The 20,752-nt window shown below is 29.9% G+C and overlaps 4 protein-coding genes across 7 annotated transcripts; 3 read left to right on the top strand and 1 right to left on the bottom strand.

The window, feature by feature from the left end:
• Positions 1-940: 940 nt before the first annotated feature.
• On the bottom strand, positions 941-1,662 carry LOC108558939. The gene is made up of 2 exons (XM_017916032.1): positions 1,465-1,662; positions 941-1,400 (listed from the first exon to the last, which is right to left on the bottom strand). Exons 1-2 carry the CDS (start codon positions 1,496-1,498, stop codon positions 967-969), a joined length of 468 nt encoding a protein of 155 aa, XP_017771521.1. The 5' UTR covers positions 1,499-1,662; the 3' UTR covers positions 941-966.
• A 130-nt stretch (positions 1,663-1,792) lies between these two features.
• LOC108558938 (MAP kinase-activated protein kinase 2) lies at positions 1,793-3,506 on the top strand. 2 transcript variants are annotated; one of them, XM_017916030.1, is made up of 7 exons: positions 1,794-2,157; positions 2,210-2,349; positions 2,408-2,472; positions 2,537-2,743; positions 2,807-2,882; positions 2,938-3,148; positions 3,233-3,506. In XM_017916030.1, the coding sequence occupies exons 1-7, from the start codon at positions 2,005-2,007 to the stop codon at positions 3,440-3,442; spliced, it is 1,062 nt and encodes a 353-aa protein (XP_017771519.1). In that variant the 5' UTR covers positions 1,794-2,004; the 3' UTR covers positions 3,443-3,506. The 2 variants fall into 2 exon arrangements, with proteins under 2 accessions (XP_017771520.1, XP_017771519.1); XM_017916031.1 differs by lacking the exon at positions 2,537-2,743 and having other exon boundaries at positions 1,793-2,157.
• A 1,713-nt stretch (positions 3,507-5,219) lies between these two features.
• Positions 5,220-5,787, top strand: LOC108558919. 2 transcript variants are annotated; one of them, XM_017915984.1, is made up of 3 exons: positions 5,220-5,490; positions 5,547-5,573; positions 5,638-5,787. In XM_017915984.1, the coding sequence occupies exons 1-3, from the start codon at positions 5,415-5,417 to the stop codon at positions 5,712-5,714; spliced, it is 180 nt and encodes a 59-aa protein (XP_017771473.1). In that variant the 5' UTR covers positions 5,220-5,414; the 3' UTR covers positions 5,715-5,787. The 2 variants fall into 2 exon arrangements, with proteins under 2 accessions (XP_017771473.1, XP_017771472.1); XM_017915983.1 differs by having other exon boundaries at positions 5,547-5,787.
• A 7,685-nt stretch (positions 5,788-13,472) lies between these two features.
• Positions 13,473-16,421, top strand: LOC108558940 (5-aminolevulinate synthase, erythroid-specific, mitochondrial-like). Of its 2 annotated transcripts, none has more exons than XM_017916035.1 (8): positions 13,473-13,700; positions 14,313-14,358; positions 14,443-14,598; positions 14,662-14,781; positions 14,838-15,236; positions 15,295-15,494; positions 15,551-16,189; positions 16,248-16,421. In XM_017916035.1, the coding sequence occupies exons 1-8, from the start codon at positions 13,692-13,694 to the stop codon at positions 16,365-16,367; spliced, it is 1,689 nt and encodes a 562-aa protein (XP_017771524.1). In that variant the 5' UTR covers positions 13,473-13,691; the 3' UTR covers positions 16,368-16,421. The 2 variants fall into 2 exon arrangements, with proteins under 2 accessions (XP_017771524.1, XP_017771523.1); XM_017916034.1 differs by lacking the exon at positions 13,473-13,700 and adding an exon at positions 13,983-14,217.
• The last annotated feature ends 4,331 nt before the right edge of the window (positions 16,422-20,752 follow it).

Below are 20,752 nucleotides of genomic sequence, written 5' to 3'. Positions count from 1 at the left end.
GTTGTCAAATAATGATTTTTTTGCTTTCATACTCTAAATTCATACGAATTTGTCATCGGATTAGGCATACGTTAAACATATGTACATTAAGCGAGCACAAACTGCATATATTGTTTATATTATCATATATATTTATTATGTAAGTTATAGCAGTATAATCCATTCAAAATACTTTGCTAAATAATTTATGTAATGGTAATTTAGCAATATATAATATTACCTAGATTACCAGACTTACAATGCTAAACAAACTCTGCTAAGGCGCAGACAAATGTGTATTTGAAAGGATTGTTCTTAACTGGGAAAAGGTTGCTTTGCAAAACCTATGGAAAAACGAAGCACATTTTACATACATTTATTAATAGCTACACAAGAAAGAGCAATACAAATCAATTAATACTTGACCTCGTTCTATTGAAGCACATCATAAAATCTGAACCTGCAGCATAAATTACTATACAGGACTAAAACCTGTAATAGTTTAGGTGGGATCTACAAAGTTAACTAGAATACATCAATAGTACATGTAAAATCCAGTTAAAAAAAATGTTTTACCCTGATACAAGCATAAACCTATATAAACATTTGCCAGCGTTAACTAGAAACAGTTATAATTGAATTATGTAAATTAATTGGAATTTACATAAATTTAATTTATTTTATAAAAAAAAATAATACAAAACATACGTATTTATATGCATACATACATTGGATATGTATATTAGAATACTAATAGTTTGCTTTGGTAGACTTATAATAAATTACTAAAATACATTCTCTTTCATCAACACAACTAAATATAATAACAGGAACTTTAAAAAATAATTTGATTATAATCAGGTACACATCTCTCACTCAAATCCATACAATAAATCAATTAGTAAACTATTAGAATGGTAAAATATAAAACATGAAATACTGTTCAATATTTTATTATCCTAATAGCAATCTCATAAAATAAATGTCTTATTGAATATCAGTAATTTTAGTAATTACATTTCTAAAGAACAGTGTGAACCATAGTTGAGTGCCATTGAATGTGTTTATCACATCATGTGCATCCTGATAGTTCTTGTTAGAAAGATGCCTGCATATCTGCAAAGTCTTCTCCTTCAAGTTTTCATCACAGTATGGCTGTTTCCACTGACGAGGGACATCTGCAATAATCTTTTCCATGTCTTCTCCAGAATTTAGCAAAATCTTGTGCAAGCTTGCCATGAGCTCTTCCAACTTAGGATCACTGGGACTGACAGGCAATGAGCTATCAGTTGGACTGAATATGGAAGACACAAATTTCCTCTGTGTTAACTTTGGCTTTGATGGAGTCAACATAGCTGTACCCAGTGGAGGAGGATCATTCCATCCAGGAGTACACTTTGGTGGTGGAGGTAATGACTTCTCTAAAGGAAGAAGCAATAACATTAAGTTTATCATTGTTTTATACAACTTTTACTGAAACATTACCTGGTTTACTTATAGTATCTTGTTTATTAGACATATTTAGGGAATTTGCAGCACAACTAGACAGAATATAATATCGGTGTACAATGTTGCCTAACTTGATAACTTGTTAGAACAATGGTTGTCATCAAGTCATACCAACATTACTTTATACTTGTGCTATCTGTTTGAAGTTTTATAGTTATTAATCAATATGTGATTTTTTCACAACTATTACCCCTTGACTATTTTAATATTAAATGTTATCAATTATTATTTAATTATTAGGATTGTTTGTATGTTGGTAGTTCGTAATTTGTCACCTGTCCATTTTTATCCAGTTTGTCATGTTATATGTTTTATGTCCTGTCAAACGTGTATTAATTTATAATTTCCTAAGTGTTAATTTTTGTTTAATTGCTTTAAAATTTGTTAATGTTTGATGTGTTCGCCTAGTGCTCTTTAATTCGTGCTTTGTTTTGAATTTTTGGTTTCTTTGTTTGTTTGCAACTGCTCTCTAAACGACTGGGATAAAATTATCCACTTGATGTTAACGTTAGTAAAATGAGCTCTATTGTAAAACCGTCAGCTCGTATACCTAAAACAACTCCGATTAGTGTCGATTATGAAATATCTAATAATGTCCTGGGATTGGGAATCAACGGTAAAGTGGTGGAATGCTTCTCGAAAAAAACCAAGGAAAAATATGCTCTGAAGGTAAAAATTATGTCCATAATATATTATAACATAACTCATTGTGCAATTGTAGGTTTTGCATGATTGTGTCAAGGCAAGAAGGGAGGTGGATTTGCACTGGAGGGCTAGTGGCTGCATACACATTGTTAACATTATTGATGTATATGAAAATACTTATAGCAACAAGAAATGCTTGTTAGTTGTGATGGAATGGTAATATTTTTATGAAATTATCAAATGCAAATGTTAATGTAATGTTATATCATTTAAGCATGGAGGGTGGAGAGTTGTTCCAACGCATACAGGACAAGCCAGATGGAGCATTTACCGAGAGAGGTAATATTCCAAAAAAAATAAACTTCTCAATTGTTACAATGTTCAGTCACAATTTATTTTGTAGAAGCTGCACGAGTCATGCATGAAATTTGTATTGCTGTGAAATTTCTACATGACACTCACATTGCCCACAGAGACTTAAAACCAGAGAACTTACTTTATTCTCTTTCTGGTCCTCTAGGAATACTTAAGCTTACAGATTTTGGTTTTGCAAAAAATACTTTTAACAATGCTACTTTACAGACCCCATGTTACACTCCATATTATGTTGGTAGGTTTTTAACAATTTAAGTTTCTCAACTAAAAATCATTACTCCGAAAATTTTATTTTTAGCTCCAGAAGTTTTGGGGCCAGATAGATATGATAAAAGCTGTGACATTTGGTCATTAGGTGTTATTATGTACATACTGTATGTTTAATTGAGTAGATTATACATGGAAATATTATATATTAATAACTTGCAGGTTATGTGGATTCCCTCCTTTTTATAGTAACACTGGCATGCCAATTTCGCCAGGAATGAAAAAGCGTATACGCACAGGACAATACAACTACCCAGATCCAGAGTGGCAAAACGTTAGCCAAGATGCTAAGGATTTAATTAGTGGAATGTTAAATATTGATGCAGATAAAAGGCTGACTATTGATGAAGTTATTAAGAACAATTGGATTGCTGTGAGTATACATCTATTACCATTATTTCTTAGCAATATCTATAAATGTTGGATCAGGATAGTACAGAGTTCTGGATGATTTCAGCAATATACTGCAGTGCCTCAAACACCGTTACACACGCACAAGATGTTGAAGGAAGGTGAAGAAATTTGGCCTGAAGTGCAGGAGGAAATGACCCGCTCTTTGGCTTCGATGAGAGTCGATTACGATCAAGTTCACATCAAGGCCCTGGAAAATTCGAACAATCCGCTGTTGAACAAACGTCGCAAGAAGATCTCCGTAACTGAAAATTAAGCGCATCAAAAAAAATTGCACATCACTTAATTCTTAAGTTTAACAATTTTAAATTGCTTCTAAATAGAAAAAAAAATGTTCATTTGACTTGTGTCTTGTTTTTGCCAAAGAAACTTTAAATCAAAATTAGAAGATTTTCGTCATTTTAATATATTCTTAATTTCGGCTAAAAGCCCGGTCAAATATTTGTATTGATAAAGCAAGAAAAAAAAAAGCAAGAAGTCATACTTTATATTAAAGCACATCTTTAGGAACTTTAGTGCCTTGATACAATAAGCATTATACATCCTAAGAATGTATTTAGATTACATACAATTATTTTTACATAGACACTTGTATTGTTATATTGTTGCTAGTAATATTCACCCAACCACTGTGTAAGTGTGGTTTTATTAATTATTTTTTTAATGACAACTTTTTGACTATGACTTTAACAAATTCAATTATTTAACAAGAACAAATAAGAATGGTCCATCTTTGATTTTCGACATGCCGCGATTAATTTACGATGATTACCAAAGTACATAAGCGAGTAATGTGATGAAATCCGCATTTCGTATTTGCATTTGTTTTCTTGAACTAGTTTTGTTAAGTTAATGAGAAGGGAAAACTTAAAAGAAAAACGCTTCCCCTCGCACGCGTTTCTATGGTGAATCAATATTGGAATGTTGTTTTTCATTTTCATTATAAGCTCATCGTCTTTAGAATAATATTATTTCTGTTATCTTATATTAAGATCATTTGACACGCAGAATGATTGTCAAAAGGTTGATATAGGGTGCAATGTTTTCTCGCCTTTCGCACAATACGAACGAAGAAAAATTGTACCGTCTCCCGCCATATAATTGTGTACATTTTGACTTATGCGAAGTTAAGTAACTTATACGAAGTATGCGCTTAAGCAAATCGGAAAGAGGATTGCAACAATGTGTTAAAGTATTATACGTTAATTTATTCTTTTATTAAAAAATAAAACAAAATTTTTGAACAACTATAAACTTACGCGCTGAATTAGTTTGTAAGAGGAATATATACTTTATTACTAAAAAAAAAGATGTTTATTGTTGAATAGAAATATTAATGAAATATATATATTAATATCCTATTATTGCATTATAATGATTTAATCTATTATAATTGGATTAGATTACCTAAATCAATATATCACAGATATATACAATCTGATTGTTTCAATATTTTCTTTTATCAAGATATTCGTACGTCCACAAAACACCTAACGCTTATCATCGTTTATGTAAAAGAAATTGAAAAGAAAGGTAAGATTAAATGTACAATAGTACAAGTTTAAAAAAATATGGTGACAGTAAATAAAATATATTCACAAAACAACTAACGCTCAATGTTCTATGTTATGTATTGGAAAATGAAAAGAGGAAAGATTATATCAATGGTTCTACAATGTTAAAAAATAAATCAATTTTTGTTGACAATATTTAAAATGTTTTTACAATATTATCCTCCTATATTTATTGAATAGTGTATGATGACAATATTGAAAGGTTTTCCTACAGTTGAGAGAATGTTTACCTTATTGACAGTGTATTAAGCATGTAAAAATATATATATGTGTAATTGATAATATATAATTATTTTCCTGAAAATTTATTATTTACAATGTTTATTGGACTGATTATGAAAATTATATTTTATAGTAAAAATGTCATATCATTGCACAAGAAGTAATGTTAAAAAATTGGAATGTTATTTGTTGAATACCAATTTTAATAAGTTTCTGTAAGGAAGGATGATATAAGAGAATTATGTCATTCATATGGATTAATTGTAGATATTTTTCTGCTACACAAATAGAAGATTGAACTGCCTAAACCGGTTTGTGTGGGATCCAAACACTAGTGAAATTATACATTCATGCACGATTTGTAAACAAGAACTAGCTATAAAAAAAGAGGTAATCTTGTGCAAAATGAGATAAAAATTTTGAGAGCAGGTTATGATAAGTACGACACCTAGCAAAATCCGCGTAAGAGACACAATTCAAAATCTCGCAAGGAAGGGTCACAGGACAGGTTGAGAAATGGTAAGGAGTGGCAAATTTTCATAAATTAATATGAAATCCTTTTAGGTAGGCGAGGGATTATAAACTTAAAAGGTGACCATCATATCCAGTATCCCGTACTTAGTATATATGCTAAAATATTATCACATTCCCATAGATACATTAATCAAAGTTCATACACCCGAAAACCGGTTGACGTTCGGAAAAAGATGCAAAGTTGTGGGAAAAAAGTGAGCCTCAACAAGATATTCTCGCATCTCCCAGAAAATCTTGTAGCGACCGATAGTATTAAATGAAATTGAAATATGACCGAAACCATAAATAATTATTATTAAAAATAAAAGTTACTAATTTTTTTTTAATTGAAAAATAATGTTCAATATTATAGGTAGATTGCTGGAAAATTTATTTGCTTTTCCTGTTTAATATCCATTTTTTCTTTCATTGTCACGAGTGATGCTACAGTTTTATAGCAATGTTGTGTTAATAATAATTTTATGTTTTTAAGATATTTCCGGTATTTTATGACGAAATTTACCGGTAATTTCTTGCCCGGTAAAACCGGTACTAGTTAATATATCTTAATTGGATACTCTTAATTTTAATATCAATTTAAGGATTTGTTTGATACTAAACCACAATATAAGTGGCAAATTATAATAACTTTATAGTTTCATAATTAAATATATGAAATCACTATTTAAATTATGACGGCACCGAATTTTGACAAACCAATCCCAAAAGCTTCATTCATTACGTTACATTCAAAATTAGTTTTTGCAACATTTCACATTATAAGTATTATTTAAAAAGTATTTCAACATTATATAAAATTGGGCTGGTAAGTTAAAAAAAAAACAATTATCTTATGAATAGCAAAAAGAAATTTGAATTTTAGTATGTGTTACATAGTCAATATGTAATACATGTTTTTAGTTTATGAATTGCCTAATCAAATTAAGACAGTTTTTTGAATGATCAGTGTTCTTTCCAACTAATTTGACTCTTATTTCCTGATAGTTCTAGATTATCCACATGTCTTTGTTATAAGATAATTTGGTGCAATAAAGGGTATTTTCTTTTAAATTATATAATTCGAAAAATTGGTTTTTGAGAATATGAATTAATTATTTGATTAAAAACATAAACATTTTGACAGAAAATCTGTCTGTTTAATGAAACAAGCTGAAAATTGGGAGGGAATTAAGTTTCATTATTAATTGATCATGATACAAAAATCGAATCATAAATCTTCAAGAAGTCCTGCCTAAAAAGGGAATTTTTATATTATACAGTGGAACCTCGCTCGCAAACAACTCAACTATTAATGAATTTGATGTTGCTATTTAAGTTACTTACACAAGATTTCCTGTGGTCTATTTCAAAAATGTGTATATTTATAGAAGACTCCCAAACCGTTTAAATATTATTATATTTGAATATTAAACAAACAAATAAGTTGATACAATATACTTCGCTAGATGGCGACAGCGTTAAGAAATGGTTATAATACCTCAAGTATATACGTTTTAATACGCTTTAAAACGGTAGCGACTTCTAATATGATTACTCTATTAGAAATATATTTCCATTGGACTCTAAATTGAAAGTGAACCTAACCTTGGACTCATTAATAAAATCTGAAAGATCATAAGTGCAATATGTAATCAGCGATTCTTTCCAGATACTAAAGGAAAATGGAAATCAAATTTTCCACTGTCTGCAATGCATATATTTGGTCCTTATTCAAATGTGGTGATTTTGATTAATCAACAAGGACGTTTCTCCGTCCTTTTTCCACTTGATGTGATTTGTTGATAATAAATGCATTACGCTTGCAAATCATTTCTATACGCATTCGTGCGTAACAAACTGTGTATAATGGGCATAAATAATAGTCGTTCGAAAAAACGTGTGCAGTTTTTGTTTCATGTTTCCTTTGTCACAATAATTATTGTATTCCTAGTGACTTGACATTTTTGTTTACGAAAGCAAAAATCATTATTATCAATATTAATTTCAAATGAACGCTAATATTATTAAATTGTATTATCATAATAGAAATCATAATAACGTGAAGTAACATCAAATATTAAACATGGACATGTAAAAGCTATGGCTTATAGTAATGTCTAAAATAATAGTATTAGTAATAAAATCTGTATTTCCTAAGAGGTTTTTCTCCAATCGTAGTGTTTAGATTAGTGTCTAAATCAATCCGTTTACTATAGTGTCATTCTGTTTTTATCTACTTAGAATTGTATACAAACTGAAATTCTTAATACCAATCCTTACCTACTTATCATGTGATAAAATAGAATAGTAGTGTTGTGTCCAACCATTATTATTATAATTGTTATTATTAATATAGTGTATTAACGAACTACAGACATCCACGGCGTCTCTTAGTCGCATTATTATATAAGCATACACATCAGCATAAAGGTATCTCTACCGTGATCCTAGTTTGATACACTTTAATATGAACAAAGAGGACCAAGCGTAAACATTCCCATTGATACTCCTATACCTTTATTCCGAATTCAAGTCCTTATTATAATGATCATTACACGTACAATCGTAATCGATCATCTTTTTCATATAAACAAATGCATAGGATTTTGTCCCGGTCTTATAATAAACAAAACCACCAAGGCCGAATCCCGTGGGAACGCTTAATCATCAATATATACAAGCCCTACTCCTCGTAATAATAAGAATTAACTTTGTAAGTAGAATAAGTATTTAGAATTAGTCTCAGTAAAACATTAATATGATGAGCATAGTCTCATAAAAACCTAAGATGAGCATAGTCTTAGCAGAAGACCAAGTAACGAATAAAGTTGTGTAAAACCAATTGAATTATTTAATTCCTACAACTGAGACTCCACAACGACAACACCAGACAATATTCCACTGTGTCCAGAATTCCATCCCTGGGACACGACAGTAGTGATGTCCATAAAGTTGCGGTATAAATATAAAATCAATATCCTGCTTCATTTGTTTCTAATTGAATTTCAATTAATTAGGGCTTCCCCGAACATGTCCTCTTTTCCATGCTCCCGAAGACGTCATACCGAATCTACGTATGAACTGATAAAATATAGTAGTCGTTATGTGCATAAGGTTGAGTCTGTTTAAAATCGATATATTGTTTTATTTGTTTCTAATTGAAGTTCACTTAATTAGCGCTTCCCCGAACATGTCCTCTTTTTTCATGCTCCAGGAGACGTCATACCGATTCTACGTATCATGTGATAAAATAGAATAATAGTTATGTATAAAATCGAATTCCGAAAATGTTCTTCTTTTTCATCCTCGGAAAAAAATTATATTATTTATATTTGCCTAGTAAATTATTTTTAACATTTAAAGAATATTGTTTGACATTTTTTCAAACATGATAACCTTAAATTAATTATATAATAATTTAACGTTTATGGTGGCGTAATACACATATTTTGAAACTAAAATTATCAAAATTAAAGGACTTGTAATTTGACAATCATTTGTACAGTACTTACTATTAATATATTCTGTCTTTTCTAGAAACGATCACAAGACAATTTCACCAAACAATTATTACAAAAGATGCAACTTTTCTTTTATATACAGATATTTAAAAAAAAAAATAATGATTTATCGAAACCGGTATATTTTTAACGGGAAAAGGACATGACTAGGGTATTTTTGCAAGGTCAAAAGAGTATATTTTACGAATGAAAGTTGCGTATCTATACTATGTTAAGTTAATTTATTTATGTCGGGCATTAAGTGTCAAAGGTCTGGTGATATATTCATTTATCTATATTATATTTGCATTCCTTTTCAGATTTTTTGGACCATGCATTTCTTGTAATAGACTTTGTTCATGTATTTTGAAAGTCTAATATAATCAAAATAATTTTTATATATTACATATTGTATTTTTTGATATTTGGCAATTGCATATTGCAAAGTAGTTGAGAGAAATTTAACTCGCTAATTATAAATAAATAACATATCATTTTCAACAGTAATTGTAAACAAAGTTTTTTTTATCATACATGTGCTGCAACACATCCTGTTTTGACATTGTTTTTCAAACACGATATCTAGAGTAAATGTATTTTATAAACAAAAATCAAATTTATTTATTTAAGAAATGTGAATTCGATTCAATTCCATGAATCGATTGAATTTCAAGTTGTTTGACTTTTGAATTAACTATCCTTATTAAGCAGGGCCGTTCAAAAAAAATTTAATACCTTTTTTGCATACCTTTTAAATACGTATTTAATTGCGGCTCGCGAAAAATTTCAAATTTTGAAAAATGGCTCGGAGCTTGACCACCCCTGTTATATAAACTTTACTTGAAAAGTGAGATCGTGGAACTATGCGAGGAATAACAATATTGATGGTTTATTTTACAGCACCATGATTTAATATTAAAATCAGAGAATGGAACCGGAACGTAAAATTACTCAATTGAAAAACCGGAACGAAATTAGAATAACGGTTCATTTCGTTTCAATTTGTTTCCATGTGGATATATCTAACTTCTAGACATTTCATTTTAATCACAAAACAGTTTTATAAGATTTTTTGTCTGAATCCGGTATCATTCGGAACTTTTTCACATTTTTATTTTGTGATAAAAAAAACTTTGTCGGTATATTTGATGTTCGATTCAATTTAAATTTTAACTTTTACTAATTTAAATTGTTTTTCTTTTTAATTTTAACCGGAACTGAACCGAACCGAAATTTTTAGACCAACAGGAACTATAAACATTTACTAGGAACGTAACCGTAAACCGAAACGAAATTAATTTCGGTTCGACTCTCTGATTAAAATAAATACGCAATGTACTTTTATCTATAAATCATTCATTTTTAAGCATTAAAACACTAGAATTTATATTATATAGAATTTAAAAGTCTAAAACAATCAGTTCGGATTCACTATAGTTCGGTTTGAAAATTTTCAATCAAACTAAATTTGTATGCATACTTTTTTTTCACTTTATTCATTCAAGTCTCTTTTTGATCAGTTTTGCGGTTTCATTTTTTTCTATATATTTAATTTACTTCCTCGATTATCGGACAAATTAAATAGGATGTTGACGAAATCGATTACCGGGAATATTGACTTTTAAAATGTATTCTTTTCCGGCCTCTCATTTCCATTAGACTGGCGTTCATTGGCAACAATTATAGTAGTTAGAAATTTGATTATTACTTCTTATTCACAACTGTATATGGATAATTGCAATTGTTTACAGAATTTTAGTATTGATTAGTAGTTGTTGTGACTGTTAAAAATTCTATTGAGAAAGGATTTGAGATTTGTTATTTTGGATATGCTGTACATAAGAAAGTAATTATAACATTTATCTATAATTAATACTGTTTTATATATAGACGATATTAATTATGGACTGATAATATTTATGTATATTTTAAGAAAATGTTGACTAAATGAATAAGAAATCAGAAGCTTCATCAAAGCATTGGAATTATTCCAAAAGAAACATTGACACATGCAGATTTTCAAATATTCAATTCTATATTTATATAACTGATGCGAAGTTGATGCGAGTTTAAATCTTCTGTCTCTTAAGTTTGCCGACTACTGTACTATACTAATTAGATTTTTCAATTATCCAAAACAACTAGAAAACTGTATTTTTCATATATTATATGATTACTTCAGAATATATCTTCTACTGCGTAGCAATTGCTGTTAATGTTGATGTAATAATAATCAATTATAGTGGTAGATTTACAATCTGCTTTCACCTTTTATCTCCGATTTCCATAACAGTTTTTGTGTTCCACAATATTATGTACAATACCGAATTATAAATTTTGTAGCTAAGTTATACATGGATATGTAGTTTCATCTACATTAAATACTATCACTACTCGACTTATGACGTGTTTATTTTGCACATAAGGGCGTAAGTCGTTAGAATATCATAAAAAATATACATAAAAAATAATAGATTTTCATGTTTAAGTGTTCAATCTTCAAATCGACTTTTCTACTTATAAAACGATTTAATTTCATTCGACAGAAATATTTTTTGAAAAAACGAAGATTATATTAAAACATTAAAAGTAAATTAAAAATAGCAAACATTGTAGAAAGTAGTGCGAATAGCAACAGTAGCAAAAATATTAGAAAGTTGTGAACAAAGCATTTACAATTCAATTCATTAATTGATATTTATTTTTATTGATCTCAATAAAATTTAGCAATAATTCTGTTGTAATATTTATTAAAAACATTCAGACATGTTAAATATTATTTTAGATTGTTGACACGCCCATGTTAAACGGTTCGTGACCGCTGAATACTTGATTATACGTATAATTATCTCAAAAAACGTGTCTACATGTTTTTTTTGAAATAATAAATATTATTTGGATTCTCACTTAAAAATATGTTTATATAAATAATGTTTTTTGGAATAAACATAAAAAAAATAAAGACAAATTTATATTATAGTAAAATGTTATTATGTAAAGCACCATCGTTGTTTAAAATAAAGTGCGAAATATATAGATGGGTCGAAGATTAGTTTAATCCGTTCAAAAATTTCCGGTTTTTTACTCGTATAGTGAAACATATACAAAAATACACATAATATGCAAGTTTTAAAAATGATGTAGCAGGCGCGCAATCCAGGACTTCTCTCTCATCGCCACTCGTTATGTGAAACGTCGCTCGTTCAACGAGTCACTTTTCTTACAATTCATTTTGCTCGTTAAGCGAGGTTCCACTATATTCTAAAAAAATCTTTTAAAATAAACATAATGTAAAACAAATGTAAAAAATGAAAGAATATAATTATCACAAACAAAAATACATTTAAATGCACAGTTTTTAATAATTTTGCTATTTGGTATAACAGTTTATACTTAACGTATCAAAAAACAAAACTATTCTCTAATTTAACTATAGTAGATCGGTATTTTATTAAATAGTTATTTCATGAAATATAGTATTACACACTTAATATAATTTAACATTATTGCATTATTTGTAAAATCTTTTAGAAATAAAGAAATATAACTCGAAGAATAGGTAAAACTATAATAATAACAATATTTTTGTTAAATCTTGAATGTGTTGAATCTTGAAATCATGAAAGTTTCATAAAATATCGAAATAAAAAAATTAATATTATTATCATCTGACCCAATTACTCTCAGAGAGCCCTAAGATACTATTTTGAGTAACTAAAAGAAAAAAAAACAAATACACAATCTTTTTATTTAGTTGATGTCCTAGATTTTAGCTATACAATAGGTCTTGTTTTTATTGACTTTTCTGCTTAAAACGTGATCGCGATCGACTTTTTAAGTATATATCGCGATATACCTGATCTAAGAAATAATCAGTTTAACTATTCACAATTGAACAAAATTCGCTTCGCGGTCGACGCGTTGGCCGTTTCTGTAACAGATCAATACTTTACTTGGCTATTAGTTACTTTCCTTTTTATGCTTTAGAGATATAATGATCAATGTAGATTTATGGGTATATATCTATATTTAGATACTGTTAATCATTACAACGAATATATTTGCTAAAAGCGATCTGATAACAGAATAATGGATGGATTTTACAATTTTACTTTTATAGTAATTACGGTAAATTGGAAAGTACCACAACGAATGCAAATACTTCTTTTTTAAATATATTCCACTTCCACTATATTAAAATTGTTATACAATGCTTCTATATATATTATATATCTCATACATTGCAATTATCATTTTGCAAACCGTGAATATCGATTATTTTTAAATATTAGTATGACGCAACTACCATAATCATTATGATTGAAATTATGTATTTGCAATAACTGGTATAATCATTTTGTTCTTCGTTTGAATGTGAAACAATTGTGAGTTAAAATTCAGACTTTATAATTAAAGGGGACGCCTTTCTGCTGTATATAAAAATCGGATTGAACGTAGTCTATTCAGTCTGCGGCCCACAGTTGACGCGTGTTTGTTATTTCAATTATTCAATACATATTTTTTTGTATAGTTTTTGTGTGTTCTTATTTTTGCCTCGTTCTCCTCTCTCTTTCTCGCTGTGCTATATAAACATATATTCGTTTTTGCCATCAACAGGCGATTTCCAATTGAAAGCTGCTTTTACTGCACGCAACTAAAAGTGAGAGTGGATTCTGGGTGTTTTCGAGCAGCAAGGATGTCTCTGGTGAGTTGTTTTCTTTTGCACTTCCGCCAAGGAGGCGGATTTGGTTTTGGGCGCATTCAGTCGGTAGTAAATAAGTGTTCGTCGACATTAATTTATCGCAGTAGTTAGGCCGCAACCTAATTAGGTTGATCTCCTTTGCTGGTCCTTTTCGCTGTGCTGTACTTCTTCCTCAAGTAGTCTAAAGTTTTAAACTTACCACGGGCAACATGTTGAAGGTTCGCAATTAAAAATATCATTTTTTAAATTAGTCCCAGTAGCCAATTGCGGGTTTCACAGCTTGCCGAGAGGTGGGGCTTTCATGAGGTCGTCTTCCAAATGGGATATCGGGGAATAGATAATGAAGGGATTTACTTGTACGCAATAAGGAAAACCTTCTTCAAGAGAAATTCCGATTTGTAATCATGCGCTTCGGTAATTAAATGATATCCGAATGGTTATACGACGAAGACGCTTTCTTTCTCACTTCTTTCCTTCATTAGTATAATCGTGTATGACGGTTACGTCCCACGTCAGTTTAGTGAGTACGACCGAGAAGTGAAGTTGACCTACTCGTGCCTACATACTTTCCAATTCATCCACCTTTTATTAAGACTTGTAAAAAAATCGTTACAGGGTCTCACGAAGCAGCTGACGAGGTTACATCAAGTTTCCCACTACCGTAAGTCGCGTTGCATAACTGTTATATAATAGACGGTTCTATATACTGACTTTTATTTACTAATCCATGCGTTTCTATGCTTAGAGTTAACGAAACACTTTACAACCATGCCTTGTCCGTTTTTGACGAAGCTTACCACAGCGTATGTGAGGAATTATGCTCCCACATTATTGAAAATGTACGGAAGCCAATGCCCAGTCATGTCGCAATCTATGAGCAGCATGGCTTCAGCGAGTAAAGGTAAGAAATCACCACGAACATAGCAAGATTATGAAAAATTAACGATATACCATCGCCCATCAGAGCTGGAGGAACCGGATAATTCAGTTACCAAGAAATGCCCATTTTTAAATGAAGTAACTGATATGGTGAAGGAAGCTAGTCAAGAAGACATCATAGAGCTGGATTCAAAGCCAGTTAATGGTATAAGCTCGTAAAAATATTGCTGTGGTATCATTTACATTGGATTTTCATTTTAGATGTATTCCAATATGATAAGTTTTTCCACCAGCAAATTTTAAAGAAGAAGAAGGATCATTCATATAGAATCTTCAAGAAGGTGAACCGTCTCGCCGGCCCTGGCCAATTTCCCAAGGCCGTTGAGTATTCTTGGGGTGAGAGACCTATTACCGTCTGGTGCTCAAACGATTATTTGGGCATGTCATGCCACCCAGAGGTGAAAAACGCGGTGCGCACAGCTCTTGATCAATACGGTGCTGGTGCCGGTGGTACCAGGAATATATCAGGAAATTCGATCTACCATGAAAAACTTGAAAATACCCTTGCCGCTTTGCATCAAAAGGAAGGCGCTCTTTTATTTACTTCATGTTTTGTTGCTAACGATTCAACTCTCTTCACCTTAGCGAAAGCACTACCAGGTTATTATAAGTTAAAAGTAATAGTTTGGGTAGATAGTTAATATTGGTTATTGTTTAGGTTGTCATATTTTCTCGGATGAAGGTAACCATGCCTCCATGATTCAAGGTATTCGTAATAGCAAAGTACCTAAGCACATCTTCCGCCATAACGACCCTGAGCACCTAGAGGAGCTCCTGAAAGCCGTCGACGTCAATGTACCGAAAATTGTTGCTTTCGAAACTGTGCATTCCATGACCGGTGCCGTCTGTCCCTTAGAAGTAACAAAGACCCAACTTAAGCACGGAAATCTGTTACTAAATAATTATGTTTTAAGGAATTGTGCGACATCGCCCACAAGTACGGAGCATTAACTTTTGTAGATGAGGTTCATGCTGTTGGACTCTATGGAAATCACGGCGCGGGCATCGGGGAAAGAGATAACCAATTGCATAATATGGACATAATATCTGGTACATTGGGTAAGGCCTTCGGTAACGTGGGTGGTTATATAGCTGGTAGTGCGTCTCTCGTGGACATGATCAGATCATACGCTGCTGGTTTTATATTCACCACTTCACTACCACCGACAGTGTTGGCGGGTGCCGTCAAGGCTATCGAGATATTAGCTTCCGATGAAGGCAGGGAGTTGCGAACACGCCACCAGGAGAATGTCAAATATCTAAGAAATACCTTACTTAGACATGGTTTCCCTGTAGAGCATACCCCTAGCCACATCATCCCAATTAAAATCGGTAACCCTCAGCAATGCAACCAAGTCTCGGACATGCTTATTAAGCAAAAAGGTCATTACGTCCAAGCAATTAATTACCCGACGGTCGCGAGGGGACAGGAAAAACTGCGATTGGCTCCGACGCCTCACCACACCAAGGAACTCATGGATATGCTCGTCTCGGATCTAGAAGAAATATGGATCAAGTTAGGACTCTCATTCACCGGCCTTCAATGTAGCAAAGTAAGTTTACTTATAGTGTACCATCTAATGTATACATAACTAATCTCATTTCTTTTAGGAGTGTAAGTTTTGCAACAAGTCTATTTTGTTCGACTACTTCGAAGAGCGCACCAGGAAATGTTCAAATGAGATCATTTGCAATATACCGAATTGCCCACAAATGGTAGCTGCTCTCTAATCGCGCAGCCTTATTTCACATCAGATAATATATAAAGTAAATTATTTACATTTTATTTTAAATAAACAAAAGTATCAATTTATATTCGTAATTCATGAGTTATAACATTTATTTTGTAAACATTTCGCATGAATTCTAACATTCTATCTATAAAATCTCAAGTTTCGTTTATGTTTACTAGAATCCACAATTATATATTGCTTTTAACAAACCAAATTAAGCGACGACCTACTTATCAAGGTAAGTATCATAACGAACGCTTTAATCAATTTATGCCAACAACAATTATTCAAAAAGTTTTAATTCATCAACAAATATTTATAATTAATAACCGCAGATATATAAAGCTATAATTCAAAAAAAGAAAAATATTTTTTACTATAACAAATGTTATGTTAACTAGGAAACTCAAAAAGTTGATTTTTAAATGACGTAATATAAAATATTCATATAAAGTTTACATTTAAGTTTTTTTTTGTATTCTATTTTAATTGATACATTCTCGACATAACTTCATACTGTTTGGTTGTTAAATTTGGGTTTGTTTAAATTGCTGACCTTGAAGATGTTTTCCTCCGTATTAGCAGTGTAAAAATAGCATTTGTTTAATTACATTGATGGCTCATGAGTTGATGAGATACTAAACGTAATTTATGATTGTATAGAGCAAAATGTAAGCATTCGTACAACAAATATTATTGGGTTGGTGCATAATTATCAGTCGTTTTTTAAACAATATTTATTATGAAAAAAGAAACATAAAAATGTTACAATAACATTTTTAAATGATTATTGGTCAGCATCTACTTCAATAACTGCTTCCCATTTTCTTGGAAAACAGTCAATTTCAAAGTAAACAAAACAGAAATGTTTATTAACAAAAAACCAGAATTTAAAAACGTCTGATAATTATGCACCAATAAAATTAACATAATTAATTAAATATAATATAAAACTTCTGTTATATATGTGCAATAAATATAGTACTTTTATTTCAACTTGTTTATGTTTTATATAAACCTGTCCACTTAATCTTCTGGACAAATTATAATATTTTAATTGGCTCCATGTCATAATTTATGAAATTTTGTATCATACGTTAATAGCATAGTTAGTAGTACAAAATTAAAAAAAAAAAAACATTTAACTCGGTTGGAATAATAATAAACATAATTTATTGCATATTTGCTCGTACATACATACAAACAGGACTTGCAATTATCATAAGTTAAGAAATAACATTTTTTTTTGTTACAAAATTGTACTACATTTTAACTTTGAATATTCGAGCACGAAAGATAAAAAACTTTGAAGTAGATTATGAAGATTTTAGTATTAGGTAACCACATCCTAATATATAAATCATTATAAAAATAACCAATTGTATCATAGGATAGATTAGTATCTACAAATATAAAGACAACGTAACTTTAATGTTATACTCGTATGATATATTTTGTCGAAGGTCTAAGCAATATCAAGAGAGGCCACTGATCAATCTTCTAGTGATTGACTGATACTAAATCCAAATTTATTTCGCATGATTTAGAATAACTTGTTAAAAAAATAAGAATTATATTTTATACTTAGCGTACTTATTTATTAAATTTAATGACGTACAGAGCTGTCTATAAAGAAAAGATGTCACTATTATTTTAGCTGTGAAGATTCTTTCAGTTAAATTAGAGTTATTTTTAAGAATTTAAGATTATTTTTAATTATAGTTCCTACTTCATTCATTTACTATATTACTCAATATGTTTACAAAATGTATTTGCCTTTTCTTTGTTGCTTTTTCTTTATTTTATCAGATTCGACATAGTTTCTTTTTCGGATTTTTTGCTTTTAATACCAAGGTACCAGGTATTTTAATTTGTGACAAAGGACTAACAACCGAAGTCTTTCAGACAATAAATATTGTTATTGTGTATTTTAATAAGTAATAATAATATTTATAGCAACAGTAACAAAAAATATAAATCCAATTATAACACATAAACCCTATATTTACTTACCTTCTTTTCGCCCATTTTAATAAATAATTCTATATTTAGAACTTCCTTCTTTACTATGTCCTTGGAACTTTACCACTGAGGACTCTCGGCTAACACTATTTGGGGTCTTTGTACTAACACAGTATGGGAGTCCTGTGCTAATACAGTTTAGGGCCCTCTCGACTAACTTTACTTGGAGACCTTTGATCAGGGCCCTGGGCAATAACTCATAAGTATCTTACCTAAATCCGCCTCCAGTCCTTCTTGACTTGTTTGGTCTGAAAGAGTTATGGTTTTACTTCAACACTATATTAATATATTCTTCACAATTGCACCAGTGTATATGTAATTGCCTATATGTTGACCATTAATGTGTAATAAATTTCAAGATAGAGTATCACAAAATACAAAAGGTCACGACTCCGAGGAATCATATGTTTAAAAAAAAACGATGCAATTGAAATAACCGAAAAGCATCAATTAACTGAGTCGTCGATTTTAAACCATTTATTTTAACAAAATTAGAAAAATATACATCCATTTATTATAATTATTTACCTTATATTTTCCAAGACATAATTAATTTATTTACAAATGTTTATTTGTCCTAATTTCGAGCAAAGGGCTACTGCCATAAGTATTTCTTCCTAAAATGCTTAATTTATCATTTAAACCAGGAAACAGTGTATTTATTTGTGGTAAAGTGCTTAAGCATACTGTAGAATCTAGTCATACTTTACATCTGAATAACATTCAAAATATAAGAAATTAAATTCACTTCCAGATGGCCCAAACAATAGGATTTGAAAATATTGATGAAAATAATATTAGAAATTTATTGAATGCAGAAGATTCGATGACAGAAACCTTGTTAGCAACAAATAAAATTAAGAAGAAATTAAGAATTAAAAACGTTTTATTTTTTTACTAAAATAAATCCTGATGTAGCAAGTAGTATTATTTTTAAATGCAATTATTCCACATAAGTAATTGTTTGCATTTTCGTATGCATTATATTCGATAATCGAAGTACTGTACTTAAATTATCAAACATGGTTAATTGTGTTTAATATTTAGACATTTTATATAATCCCGGCTATAGTGGCTGGTGACAATAAAAACAATTGGGAATAAATTACATAAATTCATACAATTATATATTTTATGGCAGAAGGTCCGTACTTCTTTGCAATGTTTATTAATTCTGGTATTATCAAATTGTTACCCATGATGTTTTTTAGGAGTTTGTTACATCTTCAAAAAATAAGTTACAATAAACCACGACTGCGAATATTATTGGAATTTTCGAGTTTTTTTTACTGCTTTTTCATGAAATAGAGACTTTTTGCTTTAATTCATAACTAATTAATTGTACAAACTAAGATAATTTTTTCACAAAACTATAAAATTGTGTCTGATATTTCGTATCAAATTTCCGGAAAAACTACATATTTCTAATAGAAATAAAATTTACTATCAATATTCTTGAGGATCAAGATCAGCAAACTTCGCTGAAATAAAGTGCTTGTAGTGGGGTTTTTCACACTGCATAATAAATGGGAATATGTTTAAATTTGCTAAATTGGATACAATAATTTTATAAATCATCAAAATGAATGAATTATGAATAATATATTTCATTCTATTGAAGAATATCAACTTTTATTAAAGTAATAATGAATGTTTAAAATGCTATTATTATTATATCATAATTTTATATTGTTTTTTTAATGTTTATATCACCTTTTTTATGATGATAGAATCTGATCTGCCGTTTATTTTCTACATAAAAAGATACGCTTTAATTGTGTAAATAAACTAATTTATTCTCTTTTATTTTATCTAAAATTTGCTAATAAAACAAATAGGAAACAAATTATTATTTTGTATTAGTTTTCTTGTACTTTGTCGGATAACCTAACGTCTTTATAGACCTCCCATACAATCGACTTAATAATTATAACTCTTCTCTACAATTCAATTTTGTTTGAGTTAAACGTGCATTAGCAGTTAAAGATATTGTAAGATTTTGTGATAATATGCAGGGTCTCATAAGATGATAACTTCGAAATATTGGACTATGTACCATAATAACTTGGAAAGACCACTGTTATTGTCTGTTCATGTCTAGAAAATCGCAAAACATGTTTTTGAAACTTATACATTTAATTAATTGCATTTCAACTTCCTGCAAACACATTTTGAGAGAATATTTGAATTTTTAATACTTCTAAAGATAAATATAATTAATATTTTTTAACACAGTTGATTTTGGTAAATTAAATTATACGTTATTTTCTTATTTTTTTACGCAATTTTTATATATAATAACTCCAGCCTAGCTTATAAATATAACTATTTTTACATTCAAATTTTTCATGTTTAAAACTT

The sequence above is a fragment of the Nicrophorus vespilloides genome, unplaced genomic scaffold (assembly GCF_001412225.1).
Source record: "Nicrophorus vespilloides isolate i.1.1-1 unplaced genomic scaffold, Nicve_v1.0, whole genome shotgun sequence".
NCBI classification, from domain to species: domain Eukaryota; kingdom Metazoa; phylum Arthropoda; class Insecta; order Coleoptera; family Silphidae; genus Nicrophorus; species Nicrophorus vespilloides.
The sequence above is the reverse complement of the archived record's forward strand: the minus strand, read 5'-3'. Positions and strand labels throughout refer to the sequence as shown.

Excerpts from the sequence above, each read along its gene's own strand:
- LOC108558939 (XM_017916032.1), bottom strand. The coding sequence starts at position 1,498 with ATGTCTAATAAACAAGATACTATAAGTAAACCAG. Across the intron at positions 1,401-1,464 it reads AGATACTATAAGTAAACCAG|AGAAGTCATTACCTCCACCA; the intron begins GTAATGTTTCAG and ends TTCTTCCTTTAG.
- LOC108558938 (XM_017916030.1), top strand. The coding sequence starts at position 2,005 with ATGAGCTCTATTGTAAAACCGTCAGCTCGTATACCTAAAACAACTCCG. Across the intron at positions 2,883-2,937 it reads GGTGTTATTATGTACATACT|GTTATGTGGATTCCCTCCTT; the intron begins GTATGTTTAATT and ends AATAACTTGCAG. Across the intron at positions 3,149-3,232 it reads TTAAGAACAATTGGATTGCT|CAATATACTGCAGTGCCTCA; the intron begins GTGAGTATACAT and ends GGATGATTTCAG.
- LOC108558919 (XM_017915983.1), top strand. The coding sequence starts at position 5,415 with ATGATAAGTACGACACCTAGCAAAATCCGCGTAAGAGACACAATTCAA. Across the intron at positions 5,491-5,546 it reads AAGGAAGGGTCACAGGACAG|GTAGGCGAGGGATTATAAAC; the intron begins GTTGAGAAATGG and ends AAATCCTTTTAG.
- LOC108558940 (XM_017916034.1), top strand. The coding sequence starts at position 14,191 with ATGACGGTTACGTCCCACGTCAGTTTA. Across the intron at positions 15,237-15,294 it reads CTTAGCGAAAGCACTACCAG|GTTGTCATATTTTCTCGGAT; the intron begins GTTATTATAAGT and ends GTTATTGTTTAG. Across the intron at positions 15,495-15,550 it reads GTGCCGTCTGTCCCTTAGAA|GAATTGTGCGACATCGCCCA; the intron begins GTAACAAAGACC and ends TTATGTTTTAAG.